Source organism: Cucumis melo, chromosome 7 (assembly GCF_025177605.1).
Source record: "Cucumis melo cultivar AY chromosome 7, USDA_Cmelo_AY_1.0, whole genome shotgun sequence".
Lineage (NCBI taxonomy): Eukaryota > Viridiplantae > Streptophyta > Magnoliopsida > Cucurbitales > Cucurbitaceae > Cucumis > Cucumis melo.
Window position 1 is genome coordinate 429064 of NC_066863.1, and position 24275 is coordinate 453338.

At 31.0% G+C, this 24275-nt stretch overlaps 4 protein-coding genes across 5 annotated transcripts; 3 read left to right on the forward strand and 1 right to left on the reverse strand.

Moving 5' to 3' along the window:
- Positions 1 to 1178: 1178 nt before the first annotated feature.
- Positions 1179 to 5803, forward strand: LOC103493804 (O-fucosyltransferase 16-like). 2 transcript variants are annotated; one of them, XM_008454723.3, is made up of 10 exons: positions 1179 to 1566; positions 1642 to 1698; positions 1830 to 1920; positions 2152 to 2228; positions 2582 to 2670; positions 2756 to 2939; positions 3098 to 3279; positions 3783 to 3885; positions 4255 to 4589; positions 4679 to 5803. In XM_008454723.3, the coding sequence occupies exons 1-10, from the start codon at positions 1408 to 1410 to the stop codon at positions 5124 to 5126; spliced, it is 1725 nt and encodes a 574-aa protein (XP_008452945.1). In that variant the 5' UTR covers positions 1179 to 1407; the 3' UTR covers positions 5127 to 5803. The 2 variants fall into 2 exon arrangements, with proteins under 2 accessions (XP_008452945.1, XP_016901336.1); XM_017045847.2 differs by having other exon boundaries at positions 1648 to 1698.
- Positions 5804 to 10999: 5196 nt separating this feature from the next.
- On the forward strand, positions 11000 to 13398 carry LOC103493803 (uncharacterized). Its single transcript, XM_008454722.3, has 2 exons — positions 11000 to 11791; positions 12529 to 13398. The coding sequence occupies exons 1-2, from the start codon at positions 11225 to 11227 to the stop codon at positions 13297 to 13299; spliced, it is 1338 nt and encodes a 445-aa protein (XP_008452944.3). The 5' UTR covers positions 11000 to 11224; the 3' UTR covers positions 13300 to 13398.
- Positions 13399 to 13953: 555 nt separating this feature from the next.
- Positions 13954 to 14434, reverse strand: LOC103493802 (uncharacterized). Its single transcript, XM_008454721.3, has one exon. It carries the CDS (start codon positions 14397 to 14399, stop codon positions 14094 to 14096), a length of 306 nt encoding a protein of 101 aa, XP_008452943.2. The 5' UTR covers positions 14400 to 14434; the 3' UTR covers positions 13954 to 14093.
- A 180-nt stretch (positions 14435 to 14614) lies between these two features.
- On the forward strand, positions 14615 to 22799 carry LOC103493801 (uncharacterized). Its single transcript, XM_008454720.3, has 3 exons — positions 14615 to 14629; positions 15309 to 15338; positions 21555 to 22799. The coding sequence occupies exons 1-3, from the start codon at positions 14615 to 14617 to the stop codon at positions 22401 to 22403; spliced, it is 894 nt and encodes a 297-aa protein (XP_008452942.2). The 3' UTR covers positions 22404 to 22799.
- The last annotated feature ends 1476 nt before the right edge of the window (positions 22800 to 24275 follow it).

A 24275-nucleotide genomic window follows, 5' to 3' on the forward strand; every position in this document is an offset into this window, starting at 1 on the left:
CTATGAGAGAAAAAATAGTAAATATTGTAGCAAAATGGACTTTAAAATAATGTTTTACTAAATTTAATTTTAGGATATAAATAGTTACACACCACTTGTATAATTGATGTATAAATATGGAGTAAGCTATCAAATTCTAATTAGTACACCAAATGGCCCCTTTGTGTTTAAGGTGTTGAATCGTGAGTTGAGTTGAGTCGAGTCGAGTCGGTAATAACTAGTTAAAAAAATAGGTTAACGAGTAAAACATTCTCAATTTAATTGATGAACTAAACACAAGGTTATAAAAAGAATGAATACAACTCAAGATAATCATCTACCTAAGATTTAATATCAAACAACTTTCTTCGACGCTCAAATATAATAATTCGAACGAGTTGTTTTACAAGATTAGTTGAAGTAAACTTTAACAAACTCAATATATAGATAGACATAGACAAACACACACACAAAGTAGACATTGTGTCTTTTTTTGTTATTATTATTTTCATAGTACAAGCAGGCTGTTAATTAGCTCTTGAAAGGGATTATATTGTATGAACCCAATTAAAAGCTATTTAATGGTATGTCAATCTAATTAGGGTTATATTTATATCAACCCAATCAAAGTTTATTTATTGGTATGCCAATCTAATTATTGATTAGACTAAATGGATAGATTTGTAACAAAATTAATTAAAGATTAGAAGATAAAAAAAACATTAATTACAAAATCATCAACAAATTTTGTTAATAAATTCAACTCCATAACAACCAAGAAGGCAAGAAAGAATGAAACTAAACCACGAAGATGAGACTAAAAAAAATGGATTTGGTTCACTGAGCTGTAGCCGGTGAACATCGAAGAATGACATTCCTAATTTAGGCTATGAAATCGAATCCATAAAACGACGACGTTTAGAAGCTAAACACATTTTAGTTGACAAACGGAAAACAATATAAAAATCGCAAATTGTCGAAATGGGTAAGTACGGAAGGGAAGTCTCATCACAAAGCAATTAAGCAAATGGAAGAGAAGGAGGGCAAAATGGGAAATAGAGAAAATTGAAAAAGGGAAAAAGGGAGCGAAATGGGCCGTGCGGCCCACAATTTTCCGACGAATCGTTTTGTGTTAGCGCGACAATAAGCTATATATTTGATTTCTTTGATTCCATTGTCGTTATTAGACTGTCCTTTGTTCAGAAAAGGAAAATAATAATAATAAAGATGAGGAGGATTCTTCAGGCTCTGTTGGAGCCGTAGCGGTAACACTGAGAGATCCATTTTTCGTTTCATCTCTTTTTCCCTTTTCTTCTTTTTTTCTCTTCTCTTCTCTTCTCTTCAATTTTTCTTCCCTTCTTTCCCAATCAGTGTGGAGGAGTGATAACAGGGGGCGGGGGGAGGGGAGCTACGGTGGTCACTGTCGCTATGGCTTTTCAACGGCGGCGTAACCACTATTACCATCGTTTTAGATTCTTGATCCCATTCATTTCCGCCATTTCTGCCGGTCTCCTTCTATTCTTTGCACTTCTTTCTTTTCTTGCTCCTTCTCCTAATGATTCCGATCATCACCGCCTCATTCCTCCGGTATTTATCTCCTCTTACTTTCTGTTTCTTGTGTTTTTATTCTTTTTTTTTTTTTAATTGCTTTTCATGGGATAGGTTCAGTTCAATGCTGCTTCCGACGTGGCGATTGGTGTTTCGCATTTTCGCGTTCCGGTTAGGGTTTTCTTGAATTTGTTACTTCAGTGTTCTTTTTTTTTTTTTTTTTTTTTACTGTTTCTTTTAGTTGATGCTGGAGCTGACAGATCTTTGTTTCCTTGATGTGATTTTCTTGCTTCTGTAACCAGCGCAATGGAGCGAGATCCGGTCGTGATCTTTGGACTTCTAGAAATGCGAAGTTCTACTCTGGATGTTGTAATGCTAGCAACAAGTTTCAGAGTATGTTACATTCGGAAGTTATCTGTTGTTTAGTAATTGGAAGAAATTGAATCACCGTATCTTCTTCTGACGATTTGAGATGAATTAGATCCCTTAACTAATATTCTCAATTTCCGTTTTTAAAAAGGAACCAATTCATGTTAAACTCGGATGTAGTGAGCTCGCATCTTATATGGTTTTTAAGTTTTTTTTGCTGAGAATCAGAGCTAATATTTTCTCACTTTGCTGCAGAAGCTAATGCTATTACACACCCGAACCGTTACTTGCTGATTGCAACTAGTGGAGGTTTAAATCAACAAAGAACTGGGGTAATGTCATGGGCTTGAATTATTCTTTTTGACGATTATTTATTGGTTTGCTATTCACAATAAGGCTCAAAGATTTATTGGAAGAATCCCAATGAAACCGAACATTATATAAATGTTGACAACAAATTGCGTTTGAATTGGATTTGTTGTGAGTAGTTTATGTTTTATAGAGTATCCGCAGGCTATGTAGGCTATTAACGTATTAGTTTTGTATGATTTCCATGGCTTTAACGCCCATCTTTTTGATGCACTCTCTGATAATTGTGTTGTTGTCCACTCTTTAGTTGCTTAAATTGAATTGATTTCTTTACTTCTATAGCTATTTTCAAGCTGACTAAAGCTCCTAATGGCAGATAACAGATGCCGTTGTTGCAGCACGTATATTAAATGCTACACTTGTTGTGCCTAAGCTTGATCAGAAGTCCTTTTGGAGGGATTCCAGGTTTGTTACATTTTATGGAATAAAAGTAACTTCTCCAAATTTGTCCTTGTTATATCACAGAATTATGTTTGTTATTTCTCAACAGCAACTTTTCAGAGATCTTCGATGTTGATTGGTTTATATCATTCCTGTCAAAAGATGTGAAAATTATTCATCAGCTACCAAAGAGGGGTGGGAAAACATGGAATACACACTCAATGCGTGTCCCCAGGAAGTGTAGTGAAAGATGTTATCAGAACCGTGTATTACCTGTTCTTTTGAAAAGGCATGTAAGTTCTCCGTTCTCTACAACCCATTTGATTACATAAACACGGCTTCATTAGAAACTTTGTACAGTGGTCTGATACTGCTTATTTTTGTACTTTATCTTTGTCTCAAGTTTCTATTAATTTTTAATATGTACTCAGAAGTATTCATAATATGTCAGGCTATTCAGCTCTCCAAGTTCGATTATAGACTAGCAAACAAGTTGGAGACAGATTTGCAGAAACTCAGATGTAGAGTTAACTACCATGCTTTGAAATTCACTGACTCAATACAGAAAATGGGCGAAAAATTGGTCAATCGAATGCGGGCAAGAAGCAATCATTACATTGCTTTGCACCTCAGGTATGTGATGGTAACCACTTGGTCCTACATTATCGATTAATTGCTTTCCATTTCTGTTTATTGGTTAGTTATTATAGCGTACAGTTGTTCTGCAGGTGTGTTGTTCTCAAATGATTTATTTAGTAAATGGACTGCAAATTTCAATAATTCATCTGAAATTGCTTTGATGAAATGGAATACAAAAGTCTTTTCTACCGGTTTATGCTTCTATTTCCACACATAGAAACACATTTGATTTTACAAAGATATTCACATGTTCTTTATGTGCCTTTCTTAGATTTATTTATTTATACTATTCCAGCTCGAAATATAGAATCAATTTCAATTTCTGCAAACAAATGCATTTCCACGTTGGAGTGAAGGTTCTTAATTATAATGTCCATGATATTGTGGAATAACAATTTGTTTACTCTTGATTATATGCCATGTAATGCATACCGAAGCTTATTGCAGAATTGGACATCAGTTGTGATTTTGATCCTGCCATTTGTGTATTACCATAGGTTTGAACCAGATATGCTAGCATTCTCAGGTTGCTATTATGGTGGAGGTGAAAAGGAAAGGAGAGAACTTGGAGCTATTCGAAGGCGATGGAAAACATTACATGTAAGGGGTCTTAGTTTTAATTATGTGAATCCATTTGTTTGATTTGATTTATTTACAGAAAAATCCATTTCTTCTCACCAATATTTGCAGGTCAATTGTTGTGAAATGAAATTGACCAGCCCAATGGATTTTGTGTTTGAATATTTATGAGGGGCATAATTAATCCTTGTCTGGGAAATGTAGTAAATAGCATAGCAATATTGGTCCGGGTCTTCTATAGAATTCATCTGTTAGCAAAAATTTGTCTCAGATATCTATACATTCTGATATTAAGATGAGTCTAATTTCTAAGTTCTAGTTTAAATTTAGATGACAACTATTAATGCCTTGTATGATCTGTTGTATAAAACTGATTCAAATTTATTTCAGCAAGTAAGCAACCCTGATAAAGAAAGGAGGCATGGAAAATGTCCACTGACTCCAGAAGAGGTTGGTTTGATGCTGAGAGCACTCGGATATGGGCAGGATGTTCATATCTATGTGGCATCTGGTGAAGTATATGGAGGGGAAGAGACACTAGCTCCTTTAAAAGCCCTCTTTCCTAATTTCCATTCAAAAGAGACCATAGCTTCCAAGGCGGAATTGGACAAATTTTCTTCATATTCTTCTCGTATGGCTGCACTTGATTTCATTGTCTGTGACGAGAGCGATGTATTTGTCACCAACAATAATGGCAATATGGCGAGAATATTGGCTGGAAGAAGGTGCGGAATCCCCCCCCTCCCCGAAACATATTTTTAAAACATTTATCTGATCAGATGGTTAACTTTCTAAAATTTGAATTACATTTCAGAAGATATTTCGGACACAAGCCTACCATTCGTCCAAATGCCAAGAAACTCTATAGGTTGTTTTTGAACAGAACCAACATGACATGGGGAGCATTTTCCTCCAGGGTTAGAACTTATCAGAGAGGCTTCATGGGGGAGCCGAATGAGGTGAGGCCAGGCAGGGGTGAATTTCATGAAAACCCATCGCCTTGTATATGTGAAGTTGCCAAGCCTCATGTAAAGTCTGATTCGGGACCTAGAAAATATGGCAAGAGTGATATAACACCAAGGAGAGATGAGCCTGCAACAGTAGACGACCAAAACAGTGATTATGAGCCAGAATGGCCAGACTCAGAGGAAGAGGAGGATCAAGTTGACTTCCAAGATAAAGGTCCGTTGAATGCGACAAATTTGGAGTATGATGCAATTAACTCTGAGGAGCCTGAATTGGAAGAGATGCTCTCCGACTAAACAACCTCTATCCGTATCCTTACTCTTGTTGGTACTTTATTAACCCTACTTTCACTAAGAAACTTTGCACCCCCAAACAGGAAAGAAAACGAGAATTTGAGAGTTAGATCCCACAGGTCCATTTTTCATTCAAACAAGACGAACCCTGTCAGATTTTGGTGTGTGCGTGTGTGTCATCCTGTATATAACACCCCATCCAGACCCAAGAAAGAAAATGTCTCCCTCCCATGTTTTGAACAATCATAACACGTTCTTTTCGGCCGTGGTTTTCAACTGTCGGATATTACATCAACAATTTGAGTATCTCGACAAAGTAGTGGTGTGGGCAGGACTTTTGCAATCAAGGTTGGGGGCTTTAGGAGGAGGAGAGCTTGCAAAAGAAAAAAGAACCAAAGAAATGCCATTGCCATTGTCAAATTCCTCTGAGGTAGGGCCTTAAAAACCTTGCCTGTACATTGTTTTTTTTTTTTTTTTTTTTTTCTTTTTTTCAGTGTGGTAATTAGGTTTTGCGTGGATTTTGATTTATTTCTAGTTTCCGGTCCCCTATAGATTGATTAGAGCCTTTTTCCAGAAAATAGTTTGCCTTCTTTTCTTCTCGTCTCATCAATGATGTGTTGTTGTGGTTTTTCTATTTATTTCAAGTTTCGTCTATTAATAATATTTCAAGATTAGAGCTCTCTCTCTCTGGTAGCTTTCATTTTTTAGCCAACTTCTCTAATTATGTTGCTGAATTTTTAGTTAATACTTATTGGTTTAATCTCAAAATTGGTTTATGATCTGTTGGATAATAAATCATATTTCTGATATTAGGTTTGAGGATTGAGTTATATTCGTTTTGGTTTTATTTAAAGGTTATGAATGTTTGTTTGAGAAATTAATGCGAATTTGGTAATTTAATTGTTAAGTAATTTCATAATCAAGTTAATAATAATTATCAAATTGATTTATGGTATCAAAATTTGTAAAGTAAGGTTTCTGTCGTCTTACTGCATTTCTTTTTTATGAATTTTCTACTAATGAAAGATGCCAAATTTCGTCAAAAAGTTAGGTTTGCTCTTAATTGTAGTATTTTAGAATATGAGTTTGGTTTCGCCTCTATTGTCTATACAATCAATCGTATATTAACGCCCATTATGTTTATTTTACATTTTCTTTCTCAACTTAATTTTTCCTTTTTTCAAAAGAAAAAAAAAAAAACCTATCAATTGGATATTTATTAGAAAAAAAAGTTTTTTTTAATAGAACATCTAATAGAAATATTTATACTTCGTAAAGAAATCAGACTATATACAACTTTCTCATATCTTTCTCTTACATAGTTTTCAAATTTCTAAGTTTTTTTTTCTCTTTTATTATTCTTTCAAGAAGAAAATTATGCCCAAATTCAGTCAATAATCTAATTTGAAAGCCTCCAAGACTGAATTTCATTGTTTGTTTGACAATAAAAATCAATATATATATATATATATATATATATATATATATATATTGCTGCTGTTGAAAAGATAGAAAAAAAATGTTGAAAAATATGATGTAGAGTTGGAGAAGGATTATGTGTTATTAGTTGACATAGTTGCAACGGAAACACCATAAACTTTGGCCTCACATTCAATCTATTAATCCTAATTAAAAATGAGATGTTCAAATGATATTTGGTTTATATTTTGAGAATAAAGATTTTTCTTTTCATTTCTTTTTTGGTGTTTTACTTATGGCATCGCTTGTGAAATTACCAAAATCATTTCTATGTTTTATTCATTCTCAATCGTTTTGTTTCTTCTTTGATTGAGATAATCATGGAAACGTTTATCTCCCGCTTCTTCTTTTGCCTCTCCATTTGCAAAATGTTTATCTTAGATCTAATTTGATAAAACAACATAAGAGTCAACAACTTGAGAAGATCCCTCAGTTAAGAACAAAAGTTACAACAAACAAACGATGCAATATGTGAATTAAACAGTAGGAACACAATACATTGTTAACCTAAATTGATGACACAAAATCTACGTTGGGGTCCTTGACCCACGATCAAAGATTTTATTACTTTCATACATATGAATCATATATACAATCTTATGATCTTAAGTACAAGGGTCAAAACATATTACTGTAACTAAATCTACCACTAATACATTTCAAAGATAAAATGAATAGAAATCTCTCCCTTAAACTATGTATCTCATCAATTAATAGATTAGGAATTGTCCCTTTAATCAAGTTTCTCATCAATCATCTAATTAAGCTTCAGTGTTCCTTCATCGTAATGAAGCTTTTGGTCTTTTTACTGAAGTCGAGTTTTTCGTTTTTCACAAAACTAAAAAGACAATTCCAAGCAATCTCATTTACTACTTGTTGATCCTTGTTTTATTGCTTCACAAATTTTTACGTTGTAACTTTTTTATTTTTCGTGCAAAAATGTCATTCAATGAAAAATATATAAGAACCTAAAATACTACCATATTCCATGAAAGAAGTGAATATAAGATTTTGATCACCGAAACTTTTCTTAACAATAATATCTTGAGATGAACTATTTAAAATTAAAAAAAAAAATAAAAAAAATCTTTTATATTAAATATATTCTTTTAATAAAATATTGACTTCAAACACAGAATTTTTAAGACGGGGGAGACAAATATTCAAACCTAATTTACATGAATCTTCCTAAGATGGAATGTGAGAGCAATAGGAAACAGGAAAACAAATCAAAGAAAAGAGTTACAAATTTGAGAAAGAAAAGAAAAATCAAAAGAGTGAGAAGCGAGAGGAAGAAATGAGATTTAAATAGTGAACTAATATTTCATCTCTCCTCCTAAAAACAAAACATCCTAAATGACAAAAACTCAACTGTGGCTAAATCGAGTTTAGCTCAATGATAATTTGTACGATATTCATATCCTTTCGTTTTTCATAAATTTAAGATAGATTTTAAAATTCTACAACTATTAGCATATGAAAGGAATAAGAATTCTTTTAAATTGACTTGAGAAAAAAGATTTATTTTTACTTAAACAAATACTTCGAAACTTTTCAAAACTAATTTATTTTATAAATTAATTATTTAAAAATGTATTTCAAACACAGATCAACTATCATCAAAACTTTAGTCGAATAATTAAACACATCTTGAATCCAACCATAGAAATTAGATGATGAATTCCAAATACAACGAAAAACACATACACCAATTTCTAAAAACTAAATGAACTGATCACCGTCATTAATCACTTTATTAAGAGAATTCAAAAAATTAGTTCCTGTTAATTCAATGTATTAATAAGTTAAAAATTCATGCATCTTCCAATTAATTAAAAATACATTGGTTTTAAAGAAATTGTTATGTATAACCAAAAAAAAAAAACTACCTACTAAATATAACTAAAAATGAATTTTACCATATTTTATATATAGTTATAATATTCAGAAACTTTCATAAATATAATAAAACATCAAACTCGTGTAACAAATCCTATAAAATTAGATATTTTTTAAATATTTCAGGTTTGTTCTTTCGTCCTTTTTCATTTTTTTTCTTCTTTCTTTCCGTTTTCGTCTATTCCATCATTTTTCATTCTTTTCGTCTTTCGATCATTCTTTTACTTTTTTTTTTTTGTTCAAGATCGTGTATCAAATATAAAAGACATATTTTTTTCTCAAACTTTTATTTGGTTGTTCAAGATCGTGTACACTGGAAAAAAACGTAGTTTAAGACAAATCTAAACGATTATATACCAAAATAATCTATCGTTTAGTCAATCTAAACGATCGTGTATATCGTATAGAGAATTTAAAAAATAAATCATTTAGATTTGGCTATCCAAATAATAGTCAAATATGAAACATAATGTACCAAATATATTAGGGTTTGTTAATATTTTTTGTATTTTTCATTGTTGACGCTTTGTTATATTTTTGAAAAGAATACTATAATATTTTGCTATTTAAAAAAATATGACTTTGTTTTTATCCTAAAATTAAAAGTAAATGACAAAATTGAGTTTAGAAAAAATAATAAAAAGATATAAAACAAAGACATATTTTTCATAGTAATTATCTTTAGAAAAAGGATTATTTAAAAACAAAGCCTGCTCTTGTCTTTCTCAAAAATAATTAAGAAAAGAAAAAAGAAAAAGGCAAATATTCAAATAAAGTGACGGAGAAAAACACAATAATTATTAATGGAATAATGATATAATTTCGTTCTATTTCTATTTAACGGTTTTTTATTGTTATTATTATTATTATTATTATTATTATTATTATTATTATTATTATTATTATTATTATTATTATTATTATTATTATTATTATTCTTGTTGTTGTTGTTGTTACGATAAATTCCTTTTTTGTGTGTTTGTGTCTTTTAAACCATAAAAACAAAAAAATCCCAAATCTTTACTTTCTATTTTTAATAATCAATTGCATAAACGAAATATTACTCTCTCTCTCTCACTTTTCTTTTTAAATCACTTATTTATATTTATATATATATATATATATGATACATATAATACATTCTATATCGTATCAAAAATGCAAAAGGTTAATAACACATTTGAATATCCTTATTTTCTAATGCTAAATTGTCCAATATGTTCAATAAAATAAAATTTTTTGATTTTGAATAATTAATCGAAAATTATTGTGCATATATTGTTGTTTAAACTATAAAGAAGATTATTATTGAAGGGTCGACCAACTAAATGTAGATTAGGTTGTTCAACAATACTTGATCAACGTATTACCCAAACTTAATTAAGAAAATCGCCAATTATATATATTATATATATGGGCAATTAGACACTTTTAAAGTTAGATAATTTTTGTAATGGAAGGGTTATTTTTAAAAATAACAAAATATTAAAATTATTTACAAACCGTAGAAAAATTTATCAAATTTGTTAGTCTATTTAAGTTTTTTTTTTCTATATTTTATAAACAATTTTAATATTTTGTTGTACACATAATAATTCTTTTTTTAACAACGAGTTGGATTGGATGGATACCATTTTGTAATTGGCTTATCGGGAAAGTAAAATATTTAATGAATACATAGCACAATATATGTTTCTAAACTCGACTTATTAATTGGTTTTATTTCTTACTCTAAAACATGTGAGGTGAGGTTGGATTTGATCCTTCTTCATCATGTTTTGATGTCTAGATTATATGTCTTAATTAATTAATTGTGCGTTATGGTAAAATTAATATGTTTTAATTGAAAGAAACAAAGAAAGTGAGTGAACGACAAATAACAAAAGAAATCAACATAAACTCTATAGTATTGGATTTTGGCAAAAGAATTAGAAGAGCAGTTTGTCCCACAGTTAAAAATTCAAGAAAGTAATAAACTTCAAACACAGTATATTTCTTTTAAACACTTTTAAGTTAAATATACTGTCTCAATTAAAAAAAAATAAAGAAAAAATTACACTAATATTTGGAAGTATTTTTTCGTTCTGTAAAAGGAACAAAATAATATATTTATAGAAAAATAACTAAAGAGACAACCTTATTAGAAAACTAATTAACAAACAGGACTTAGTTAACCTTGATGCTTAACTTGCTCTAACAATAATAATTGTGGTATTTAGGTTGGTAGTTTGTACCTATTAACTAAAGTATATGTCAAATTGGTTAAGAAAAACTAAATGCAATTACTTAAGTTTATAAAGAAATGAAAACAAAATTACCAAATAATTAATTAAATGGACTGTGTTAATATAATGTAATATTTGATTATCTTAAAATATAATGATGAATTAATTAATTAATTAATTAATTAAGTTTACACTAATAAGGAATGATATAATGAGACAAATATGGGTACGTTTTTATCACGCCAAAAAGGTCGGAGTCGGACCCCAATTTTTTCATTCATATTCTTCCAATGCCTAACCTAACCGATTCTCCTTTCAAATGGAAACGCAAATTTCAGTTTCACAAAATTCCTTCATTTTCATTTTCATTTTCATATTCTCTTCTTCTTCTTCTTCTTCTTCTCCTTCTCCTTCTCCTCTTCCTCTTCCTCTTCCTCTTCCTCTTCCCACATTATTCATAAGCACTCTGCCCTTTTCCTTCCATTCTCAATTATAATAATGGCCGCCTTTCGAAGATCATCTCTAACCGATCATCTCATCGATTGCCGTCTCTTCTTTCTCATCCTAACTTTTATCTCTCTCATCCTCTTTTTCTCCGCTTCCTCCACCCTCTCTGACATTCCCTTTTCCACTTTCGCGCCGCTCCAATCCTTCATCATCGGCGCTGCCTTTCAACAGCCTCGCGCTTCGAATTATCGTCCGATGACGACTCCTGATCGTGATTCTTCCTTTCCGATGGAGGCAGAGAATTCGTCGTCGTCGTCGTCGTCGCCCGAGGCTAAGATGAAGATTCAGTTACAGAAATCGAAAATGGCTGTGTGTTTAGTCGGTGGAGCGAGGAGGTTTGAGGTTACTGGACCGTCGATTATGGAGAACATTCTTAAGGAGTATCCGAATGCGGACTTGTTTCTGCATAGTCCGCTTGATGAGAACACGTTCAAGTTATCGTACTTGAAAAACGCGCCGAAAATCGCCGCCGTGAGAATCTTTGAGCCGAAACCGATTCCGGAGACTGAGTCGCAACTCCGAGTTCTAACGGCGAAGAACTCGCCCAACGGCATCCAGGTTATTCCGTCTAACTATAAAACTATATACTCTCAATATATTGAATTTTGCTATTTCCGAATTTAAGTTGAAACGTTATATGATTAGGTAGCTTTTTGGATGAAGAATAAGGCCCCCTCTGTATCCCAACCGTTCTCCCTTTTTTCACATTAAAACCACTTCTCTTTTCTTCCCTTTTTTTGCTTCTTTTATAAGCCTAAACTTTTGCTTCCCTTTTAATTATTTCCTTTTCTTTCTTCCATCAATTCTTTTACAAAATTAAACTTATTTACTCTCTTATTTGTTTTTACATACACTATTATACAAAATTGATAATATAAAGTTTGTGATTGAACCGAGATTTAATTTCAATTGACAACTTAGCTAGATTTCAATATTTCATCATTATATTAATGCCTCCAATTAATTGATATACCTATTTTTTGGTTTTTTTTATAATAACTTTATGATGTCTAAAATTTAACTTAAAGAAAACTAACTATAGTTTTGGTGAAAGTAAATTAAGATCAAACGAACAGAAAAAATGTTACCAAATTAATGATTTAGTTTGTATAATTGAAATGTTATGCGACCTATGATTATAGAGTTGGGAACATTACTAGAAAAAGTATGGTTTGGGGAATGTGACAATTATACTTCGGATCAGCAAATACTGACACGTGTGCATCGAGGGATAGTTTTTATGTGAAAGTACGATGTTAGCCCTTCTGTATATTAATGGATGAGTTATCTTTCAGGGGCTTTTGAAGTATTTTCAATTGGTGGAAGGATGCCTTACGATGATCCGAACGTACCAACAACTCAACAACTTCACCTACGACTGGGTTGTGCGGACACGTGTCGACGGGTACTGGAACGCCCCACTCCGACCCGATTACTTCGTCTCCGGCCATTACGTAGTGCCGTCGGGATCCTCCTACGGCGGACTCAACGACCGTTTCGGCGTCGGAGACCTCAACACCTCCACCGTCGCTCTTTCGCGCCTTGGTCTTATTCCTAATCTGGATGCCGCCGGATTCCTCCAACTGAACTCGGAAACCGCTTTCAAGGCGCAGTTAACCACCATGGGGGTACCGTTCGAAAGGATGCGTTTGCCGTTTTGTATAGTGACGGAGAGGCAGTATGAATTTCCGCCGGGGAGGTTTGGGGTACCAGTGGCGGCGATGTCGAGCCGGGGGCCGCTGAGTGGGACGAAGTGTAGGCCGTGTAGGGTGGCGTGTGAGGGAGAGTGTGTGGAGAGGGTTATGGTTTGGTTAGAGAAAGGATGGAGTTGGACGAATTGGGAAAATGGGACAATGGGATTGTGCAATGCGAGTGGAGAATGGGAGATGGGATGGGAGAAAATATACGAGGAAATGGTTGGGGCAGAAATGGGGGATTTGAGTTGGAAAATTCAGAAGATGAAGATGAGTGAATGTGTTCAAGGTTTTAACCAAATGAAAAGACGAAGTGGGATTTGGGATTCGCCAAATGGGGAGAATATTTGTAAGTTGGGTTTTAGAACTTAATTAATTAATACCAAGGTCTCAAAAAAGGGTTATAAGCTCAAAAAATCAATGTATAGTTTAAATATTTTGGTCACACAATGATATACAAAGTTTTTTAATTAGTACAAGATCTTAATCTTTTCCAGATCAAACTAGACAACCAAAAAGTCAATATATATACACACACACTTATTAACATGAATTATATAAGAAACTTAATTTTAATTAATAAGTGTAAATGTTTTTTGTTAAGAATAAATTGTTACACTTTTTCTCAAAAAGGAAAATGGAAGAAATGGAAAACGTAAGAGTTGGAAATGAGATTGGTTGGTTGGTTTGATTAGAGGTTTTAGGTAGTTTGGCAGTTCGCGTGTCACGTAGTTGGGTTCATATTTTAATAATTATTAATGAAATATTACGTTATACGTTTCAAATGTCAAATGAATTCGTTTTCTCCGTGAATACATTGCGTCCTTACCCTTTTTTTCATGAATGGATTGATAAAAATATGTTTTTAACAAATATTCTTTTTGTAGAAATTTGTCATAAATACCGATTAATTTAGGTTATCTTAAATCTTTTTAATTAAAACTGTATTTTCCCCTAATTTTATATATTAATTTAGGTTAAGTTGTATACTCAATCTCTTGGAAATAACTGATGCAATCATTCATAGATCCATAAAAAAAGCAAACGCATCAATCGAGTAAAGAAAACGAACCAAATTACATGGAACAAACTACCTCTCGATCGCCATTATTAAACACATTCACAATAGGCAATCGGGGCAGCCTTCACGAGCTTTTAATTTCACGCTACTGGAAATACGATTGCCCGGTGATATCGATGTCTCTGTCGCCTGATGACGGCGGAGGCGGATGCTTCAGCTTCATTTCCGCTTCGACTGGTCCATCGGCGCTCTGCGTCTGGCTCGCAGGTACTTTCTTGATCTGCAGGCTTTCCTGATCTCCCTCCTCCGTGCCGTACATTCCTCCGCCGTAAGCACTTTCCGTCAATGGCTGCATCGGAGAAATGTAGTACGGCGGTTCTTGCTCTATCTTCTTTGATTGTTCTCGCCTCTGCTGCTCCCTCTCCATCTCTATCCTCTGCTTGTTTTCCATTTTAGGGTAATTCGACCTAAAACCCCATTACTTTAAATCGCTTTTCCCCTTTTTTATATCTTAAATTCGAGTTTCTTTCCACGTGTCGATATCACTTCCTTGGCGGTTTTATCAAACGCCACGTTCCATCCCACGTGCCATGCCACGTGGGTTTATTCTGTTTTATTTCTGTCCACGTCCCTTATTGGGTGGGCCTGTAGTTGTAGGTTTCGTACATGGGCCTGCGCTTTGTTTGCTGGATTCACGTCTAAGGCCCATTATATATATCTACGGAAGACGAAGGTATGAAGTTTACGGGTAATTACGGTGGATAACAATCTTCTGAATAATTACAATGGATAGCAATTTTTTGAATAATTATTAAGTATGTATCAATATTTTTAAAAAATTACAAGTATAGCAAAATCAATGATATACTTCTATCATTGATAGATTCTTGTGGTCATTGAAAGACTTTTATGGTTTATTAATGATAGACCAACATTTGCCACATGATCTATTAGTGATAAACTCCTATCGAAAGATTTTGACAGATTTTGCTATATTTGCAATTTTTATAAAATGTCGCTAAATACTTAATTATTTTGAATATAATTGCTACATTTGCAACTATCCCTTACTTTTATCATTAATAGACTCCTATGATTTATTAGTAATAGGCTAACATTTGTTATATAGTTTATCAGTAATACTCTTATCATTTACAGTTTTAGACATATTTTTCTATATTTGTAATTTTTTTAAGATGTTTCTATACATTTAATTATTTTGAATATAATTTCTATATTTGCAACTATTCCTAGTTTATAATAGTCGATTGTTCTGATAATTTTTGTTCGAAGTACATATTATTTCTATATAAGTTTTTTGTATTTTGTGTTTGAAGTATAAATTACTTTTATTGAGTAGAAAATAGTAAATATTGTAATAAAGAAAAGAATACCTAAAATTGTAGCAAAGAGAGTTTTAAAATAGTATATATATTTAATTATTGGTTATAAATAGTTTGCAGTGACCAATAATAACTGTGCGCCCACGTATCTACTTAAAGTTTAATTAGTTACCGACAGATTAATTTTTTTTTAACATTTATAATAATGTATGACTTTGATAGTTTATTAGATTGAAGAGAATTGACAAATAAATTTACCTCAACGATAACTAACCTATATTTGAAAGTTCGATTTCCCAAATATATAACTATACAAAAATTCCAAATAGATCCTTAAACATTAAAAATGTAAATAACCCATAAACTTTCAATTTTATGAAATTCACATGTTTTTTAAGCACAAAATTGAAACAATAAAATTTGGAAATGTCCAATGAGTCAAATTACCAAATAAGTAATTTAATTTAGCTCTAATTTTTGTAATATTGTTTATGGATCTTTTAATCTCAAAATATGTAACATCTCATAAAACTAAATGATTAAAGACATCCATGTTGGTGAGTGTTGAATTTTAATTCTTAAAAAAATGAAAGACAAAACCATAGGACACGTCGTAGGACACATTTTAGCAACTAAATTAATACAAATCTTGAATGAATAATTATTAATTATCATAACACAAAAGAATCAATAACACTAATAATAAATATTTTTATGGAACACTTTTTGAATGATATAAACCCAAAACTCATGGAGACAGCTAGAGGGAGAGAGAGGGAAAAGAGACATATTTATTTTTGAAGGTCTTTTAGGAAAAGCAAAGGACCATTGAAAAACATTGAAGAAAAGGGGAATGGATCTAAGCCGTCCCTTTCATTTCAATGCATTTGATTTGAACCACTGATTGTTAATAATATTCAATCCAAATTTCATACTTTAACTAACCATTTTGTGTTCTTTTTCTAATGTTAATGTGTCACGTTTTGCAGCAGCCCCACTTCTAGTTATTAGATTCCTTATGTTTTCCTTTCTTCTTCTTCTTTTTTTTTTTTTTTTCGGTAACTCATCATTGACTCAACTTTTCATCATATTCAATTCAATTCTACATTGGACTACTTTTGCATTATTTCTTTCCTTACTTTGACTTTGATTTTTCTTCTCTCTGCTTTGTTTGTAATTTTATAGCTTTTGATATTGTTTTTTTCTTTTTTTACAAACGTTTCGAGGTAGATTGTATAATTTCATCTCAATCGAGTAATATTTAGGTTTACGGTTATCTTTGACGATGGTCAAGAGGGTCTTTTAGAGAAATATACAAATAAATGATGGTTTGAGACGTACGTTTTTAAAATCGAAAGCAAGTTTATTCAAAGTTAACTACAAAAAGTGTACTGTTGACAATTTTGTGTGTACAGTAGACTATTGAATTTTTTCAGTTTTGTACATTTCGCTTTGGGATCTATTTGATATCTTCTAAAATATATTCACTAGACACGAACTTGGAAGATTGGAAGTTTCATTGTTAGACAAAATTTCGAAAGTTTTTGAAACTTATCATTAGATGTTTTTCAAAGTTCTTAGACAAAATTAGGCAAAAACGTGAAAGTTTATATACGTAGGGTATCCCCGTTGGACTTGCTTTTGTGACCTACCTTGTGTGTGTATAGGTAATGATCATATGGTGTTTGTCATTTGATGAAAATGACCTTATAGTTGTTGGATGCATGACTTTGATAGAAGTAATAAAGTCTGCATTATATTCAATCATTAAGAGAGTACAATCCATTATGATATAACAACCACATTATATATATATATATATATATATATATATATATATATATATATATATAGCCACTTTATCTATACTCCATTTTATAATTTATAATAATGTGAAGAGGTCTAAAAGTTTTAATTTCTCAATCTACTAAAAAAAAGATAGAAAAACAAAAAGAATCATTTTTTCTCATTCATATCACATACAACAAACTAAAATGTTAGAGATGCAAAAAGTTTGGACTTCTTTTTATAATAATGTGAGTGACAAATTATATGTGAGAGACATGCAAATAATTGACTAATGATGGGTGCAATGTCATGTTGAATTTTGAATTCTAACTAAATTTATAGTTTTATATTGCTTGCTAGGTATGGTACATAACAAAAAGGACTTAATACCAAATCAAAGATAAGAACTTACAAAAGAAAAAGAAAGAAAAAAGTACTTATTTATAATTTTTTATTTGGATATCTTTAAATATAACAAAACGAATTAAAATGTAGGAAATTTTCAAATTTATCGTTAATAAACATTAATAGACTTCTATTTATGCCTATCATTGATAAAAATATGAAATTTTAGTATATTTTATAAATATTTTCAACAATTTTGTTATTTACAATGATTTTTCATTTTTAATTCATAAAAAAAGATTTAATTGATTATTAGAAGTCTTCTCGAAGAACAAACCTAACTTAGATATGTATAATAACCTTGAGATTTAAAACAAAAGTAGGGATCACAAAAGTTTGAATAAACATAAGGAATAAAGTGAGAACAAAAATAGCACGATTAATTTTGACTGCAAAAAGAGAAGCCATGATGAGGAATGAATTGAATCGAGAATACAACGACAAAAACATCACATGCATTTTTTAGAACATTTTAAAGAATAACAAAATATAGCAAAATTCATCGGGTTTTATACATTTTATTTAAGTTTTTTTTTCTTCTATATTTTATAAATAACTTCATTTTTTTTTCCCTATAAATGACGAATTCTTTTTTTATTTTTAATTTCGAATGATTTAATAAATTAAAATTTGGAGTTTTAGGAATCGGAACAATTTTTGTTGTTTTGTTTGGGACAACGGACAACTAATTCCAACCCTCCCTGTCTTTGTCTCTCTATCCAATCACTCACTTAACCCAAATCACTTTCACGGGCCTTTAACTAAACCTTAATTAACTAAACCTTAATCCCTTTTCTTAATCATAATTAATACTAACTTCCTTTCTTTTATTTTGACTTCCTTAGATCCGAAACTTTGGGGATTTCATTTTTATTTTATTTCTATTTTCTCATTCTCTTTAATTCTCACATTTAATATCCGAAGATTTGGTTATTGCATTTCAACGGTGGAGATCTCCTTCGATCTTCCGATCATCCACGTGGATCGTCGTCTCATATCTCTATATTTATTTTCTTTTCTTTAATTTTAATTATAACTTCCTTGTTTTAATTAATCAGCCATTAATTAACACATTAAGTATATTATTATAATTATTTTTTATCATTAAATAATTGATTAATTTAATAAAAATGAGAATTTGAAGTTTTTTGTTTGGTTATTGTTATTATTTGGGAGAAAGACAAGTTAGGAAGTACATTGAGGTATAAAGTTGAGTTGATGGGATTCCATATACTTAAAATTTAATGGTTAAAATTCTGTGCTTCAAAGACAATGAAATGTCCCATCGCATCTTAATGTAGTTTTAATTATTGATGTTTTTCTTCTTCTTTTTGGGTTCTATATATTTTGAATCTTTGAATGGTTTGTTGAATTCTAATTCTATAGGTCCAAGATATAGAGTTGTAGGAAGCATAAATATTAAATAGTTAAGTTCTCATTTTGGCCCTTACAATTTGTCTTCACAAACAATTCCTAAAATTCTCTTTTTCTCCAACATTATATTTTCATGCAAAATATATATATATATGAAAGCTTTGTTGAGACGACGTCGTCAAACACTTAGGTGATTGTCAAGATTTGAGCGATTGTATTGTAACTATGAAAGAAATTTAGCCCAATATATTCCCACAATTGATTTTATTTCATTTCATGTGCAACCGTAGATGTTTTACTCCCTCTCGAGTTTAGAAAACATTAAAAATTAATATGGTTGGATATGACATAAAAGCAACATAAAATAAACTTTTAGGAAACAAAATTAACCGTTTAATTAATGGTTAATCTTTACCTAGTTTGTATAACTTTTAAATTTTTCAAAATGCTTCAAATGTCATCTACTTATTGTGGCTACCATTGCCTTCTGACGATTATCTCTGGCCACCACCACCTCCGCCATCTATCTCTAACGGTCAACTCTAATTACGACAAACTCTGTAACTATTTTATTTTAAACCATTTTCATCCAACATGTTTAATTGAAACCCTTTTTTAAAAAAAACCATTTTTTAGACCTAATTAATTAAAAGACGTGAAATTGTGGTTAGGAATTATTCGAAAAAAAACACAATTTGTTTCCTAAAATCCCAACGTTGGTTGTCTTGTAGTGTACAACTTGAGGGAGGACAAAGAAAAGTGCACATAACCATTACCATTTTCATTTGTTAACGAAATTAATATCAATTTCCACTATGTTCATTCATTGGCTTTCATTTGAATAGTTCTTCAATTTAATGACATAAAATATTTATTAGATATATATATATATATATTGAGTCTATATAGACAACTTAGAGAGATTCAATTAATATAAATGTATACATTGTGGCAACTTTCACAATCAAGTTAGCTACTTGTGATGGCAGCATACATATTTTTTTATATAAATATATATTTGTTAATTATTTCACGATTAAAATCGTTTCATCTCTTCGTATTTTCATGTAAATATATGTATATTTCGTTAATTTTTAGATATGCAAGACTACTTACTTGAAATAAGACGTCCTTCCTAAGAAAAAAACTGTAACCATCGTTCGGGACAATAACATGTTGTCATATAGTGGTAATAATATATGTATATTAGTATTTTTAAAAAGATCATCTAATTCAAATTATAGTAGTTAATATAGTTTGAACAAATCATGTATCTTTATATTATAAAGACATTATTTGATGTGACGAACCACGTCAAGTAAAATAAGTAAAAAGGGCTCGAAAATAAAAATTTTAAAGATCATAATAAATGAATAAATATTGCTTATGATATTTAATAGTTTTAAATCACGTTTTTTCACATAAAATTTTTATTTTAATCTGAAGATTAAAAGTTTGATTCTCCGTCCTACATATAATAAATAAAAAATTATAATTATTTAATAAATCAAATGAAACAAACATGAAACTTCACTTTTATATATATATATATATATATATATGTGAAAAAAAAGGTGATATTAAATATTATTAATAGTGAGGATATTTGGATGATTAAGTATGGTAATTGAAATAATTAATATGTTTTAATGTTAATGTTGCTTGCTTAGAACTTAGAAGTATAGAAGAAGAAGAAGAAGAGATGGGGCGGGGGGCCCGCAAAATAAGTGATCCAGCGTGTGAAGGCACGTGGTGTCTGCTCCCCAGGAAAACAGTAGAACACAACCGCCTCCGTGTCCCTCCGCCCCCCATGCCTTCCCACTTCTTCATTTTCTTTACTTTACTTATTCCCGGATCTAGTCCCCTCTCCTCCATATACTAACACACACTTCGTTTACCTTTGCCTTTTTAACGCTCACCACTTTTTTCTTCTTCTTCTTCTTTTTTTTAATATATATATATATATCATGGGTAGGTCTATTTCTATGAAGTGGTGGATGAAAGGGAGCAGTTTGGGTGTTTCTTCCATCAATCATCGGAATCTACATCACATATCAACCAAACTAATTACTATGCTTTAGGGTTATTCACTATATTACTCTCCTTTTAATTAATTGGCGTTCCTTCATTGTTATTCTCAAAATAATTATAAATTGAGTTTTAAATGACAAATTACCTTATTTCTTTGAAACACATTAACCCTATTTGTATTTTTATGTTGAGATTAACTAATTATAAATTCAAATTTGATTATAGGTATTTATTTATTTCAGTATAGTAATTATCAAATGTAAATTCCAATCATTATAACACACCTGGAGAAGTTATTTAAAACTTGATTAAGATTATTGGAAAGGAGAAGATATTGGAATGCGTGAGGAATGGAAAACAAAACAAAAATAAAATGCTAAGTTATGTAAAAGAGAAATACTACGCGTACATATTTTTCTTTTTATTTTCACACTCTACCTTTCCCTCGTGCATCTCATCTCACACATTCTCTCTCTCAAATTCCGCCCTCTTCTCCGCTCCCCCTTTAAATACTTCAAAAATTCCTTCTCATTTTCCTCACCACTAAATCCCAAAATCCCCAAATCTTCTTCCCGCCCGCTCCCACAAAAACCATGGTCGGCGTTTTCCGGCGATCCATCTCTTTTCCGAACAAGACTCCGGTTAAGCCCTCCCTCTCCCATCACGTCCGTTCCATCAGTCTTCCCTGCCGATCTCACCCTTTGATTTTCCAACTCAAGGACCAGATCGCCAATCTCCATTCCTGGTCCCTCAACTCCGATTCCCGCACCGCCGCCTGGATCTGTGAAGGCTTAAGCCATCTCAAAACCGTCCACAACCATCTCGACGACATTCTCAACCTCCCTCAAACTCGAGAGTCCCTCCGACACAACCCGCACTGGATCGATAAGCTTCTAGAACATTTCTTACGCTTCGTCGACGTCTACGGAATCTTCCAGACTTTGATTCTCTCCCTCAAAGAAGAACACTCCGCCGCACAGGTCGCGATGAGGAGAAAAGACGAAGAGAAAATAGCGTTGTACGTTAAATCAAGGAAGAGGTTAGCTAGGCAAATGGCAAAACTGGTCTCGAGTCTTTCGACCGTACAGAAGAAAACCAAAATTGCCGAACAAGGCCAAGCCGGAGTCACCGCCGATCTTGCCGCAGTGATCGAAGAAGTCATAGGAGTAACGATGACAGTTTCCCTGGCACTGTTCAACGGAATCTCAGAATCATTCGGGACTAAAAACACATGGAGATGGACAAGATTAGATCGCGTCACGAAGAAGGTGAAGAAATCGGCGGAAGATCAGGAGAAGGGGATTCAAGAATTCAGAGAAATTGGGTCGGAGAATTTGAGAGAATTGAAGAAGAAAGGGAAAGAAGAAACGAAAATAGCGATGAAGAAGATGAGAGATTTGGAGGATTGGATAAGCGACATTGAAAATGGAAGCCAAAGGGTTTTCAGAAGTTTGATCAGTGCAAGAGTTTCATTGCTCAACGCTCTGTCGCAGCAGCAAGAACACAAAAATTAGAGGGAAATTTTTTAAAAACTTTTTTACACAAAATTACTATACTAATTAATTAAATATATGTACATTAATTAGAGATTTTAATCCTCTTTGTCAAGAAAAAAAAAAGGGTTTGAAAAGAAAAAAAAAATCTAATTTAGGGGAAAATACAATTAATTTACATTATGAGGTGTTGTGGTGTGTACATATGAGCTGGTTTGTATGATATATTGAAGATAGAATCTTTGGAAGTGTGTAGCAAATTGATAGCCATGGCCATCCCATATTAATTGTTGGATATCATAATTTGAATTTTATGTTTATTAAATTTTTGTGAATTTTGTTCCATTTGATTGATGCATTATATTTTAATAATATGTAATTTCAAAACTTATATATAAATAAATAAAATTTAAGATTGGTAGTGTGATGTTACCAATAAAGATTTAATCTATAAAAAAAAGGCAAGTCTTATCGTTATTTTTTAAATACCAACATTAGGTTATCTCTCATTCTATTTAAATTAGTTCCTTCGTCCACAAATTTCTTGATAGGAAAATTTCGATTAAAAAGAATGATTACGTATATGGCTTTGAATGGAATCATTAAGAAAATATTGTTTCTTAAACAGTAGCTCGTTGAAATTCAACTATAACTAATATTAGTTAGGATCACTATCACATTGAAATTTATCCATTTAATGCAAATAACTATTAGTGCAATATAGTTTTAGACAGAGAAATTTTGTATTCACGAACTCGAATCATACACTAAACTTTTAAATTTTAAATTTTATTATTTTCTTTGGAAAATAATTAAAAATTGAACCTGAATTACCTTAAAAATTAGAAGAAAAAAAAAATAAAAATGCAAGTTTATTAAAATATATTAGCATATTTATAATATATATTATAAAGGTAAAGGTTTAAGGGGTAAAGTAAATAAAAGTAAAGGGAGGCGTGGTTGGGCTGCTTCTAAGTTGTAACGTCTGCTCCACTCTTGAAAGTCTCAAGTTGTGTTGTATAATTTCATGGATTAAGTTCCAAAATTCACGGCGGCGATATTCCAATGAGATTTTTAAGTATTTAAATAATAACAATAACAATAACAATAATAATAATAATAATAATAATAATAATAATAATCTTTGGATATATATACATATAATTATATATTATTTTTTTGTTGGATGTGACCTTCTCGAAGAACATGAGATGTTTTGAATGAAACCTTTTCTTTTTTCTTTTTTTAATTTTTCGTGGGTGTTTTCCTTTTTCTTTTTCTTTTTCCTTCAAGAAAAATAAATAAATAAATATATATATATATATATATATACACTTTGCCGACACTGCGATTAATTAATGTGGGAAATTTTTAAAAATTAAAATGATAATTGACTATTAATACAAGAGAGAAAAAATGAAAACAAAATCGTACATTTTCAATACAATATATGAATCTAAACATTTAAAAAAGTAAGAATATAAAAAAACTTCTATCATGTTACTGATATTTCTATCCATGTTTATCACAAAATAAATGTTAATTTTTAATATATTTTGTAAATATTTTGTTTTGTTTTTTTGGTTTTTTGTATTTTTTTTTATAATTTTCGAACAATTTGACCTATAAAATTGTCTTTTATTGTCTTAATATGCTTAAATAAAAAAAAATAGCACTTGTGAAAATATAGATATACTTAGTTGCATTAATTAAATTTGAGAAAAAGGGAAATATATTCCCTAACTTATACTTTATTCTTTGTTTATTAAACATGTGTTTAAGTCATATATATATATATAATATTACAATTGGATTTTTATTACTTTTCCATGTACATTCCAATCATTTTAGTTTTTTATGTTTTTAAAATTGTGTTTATTAAAAAAAAAAAAA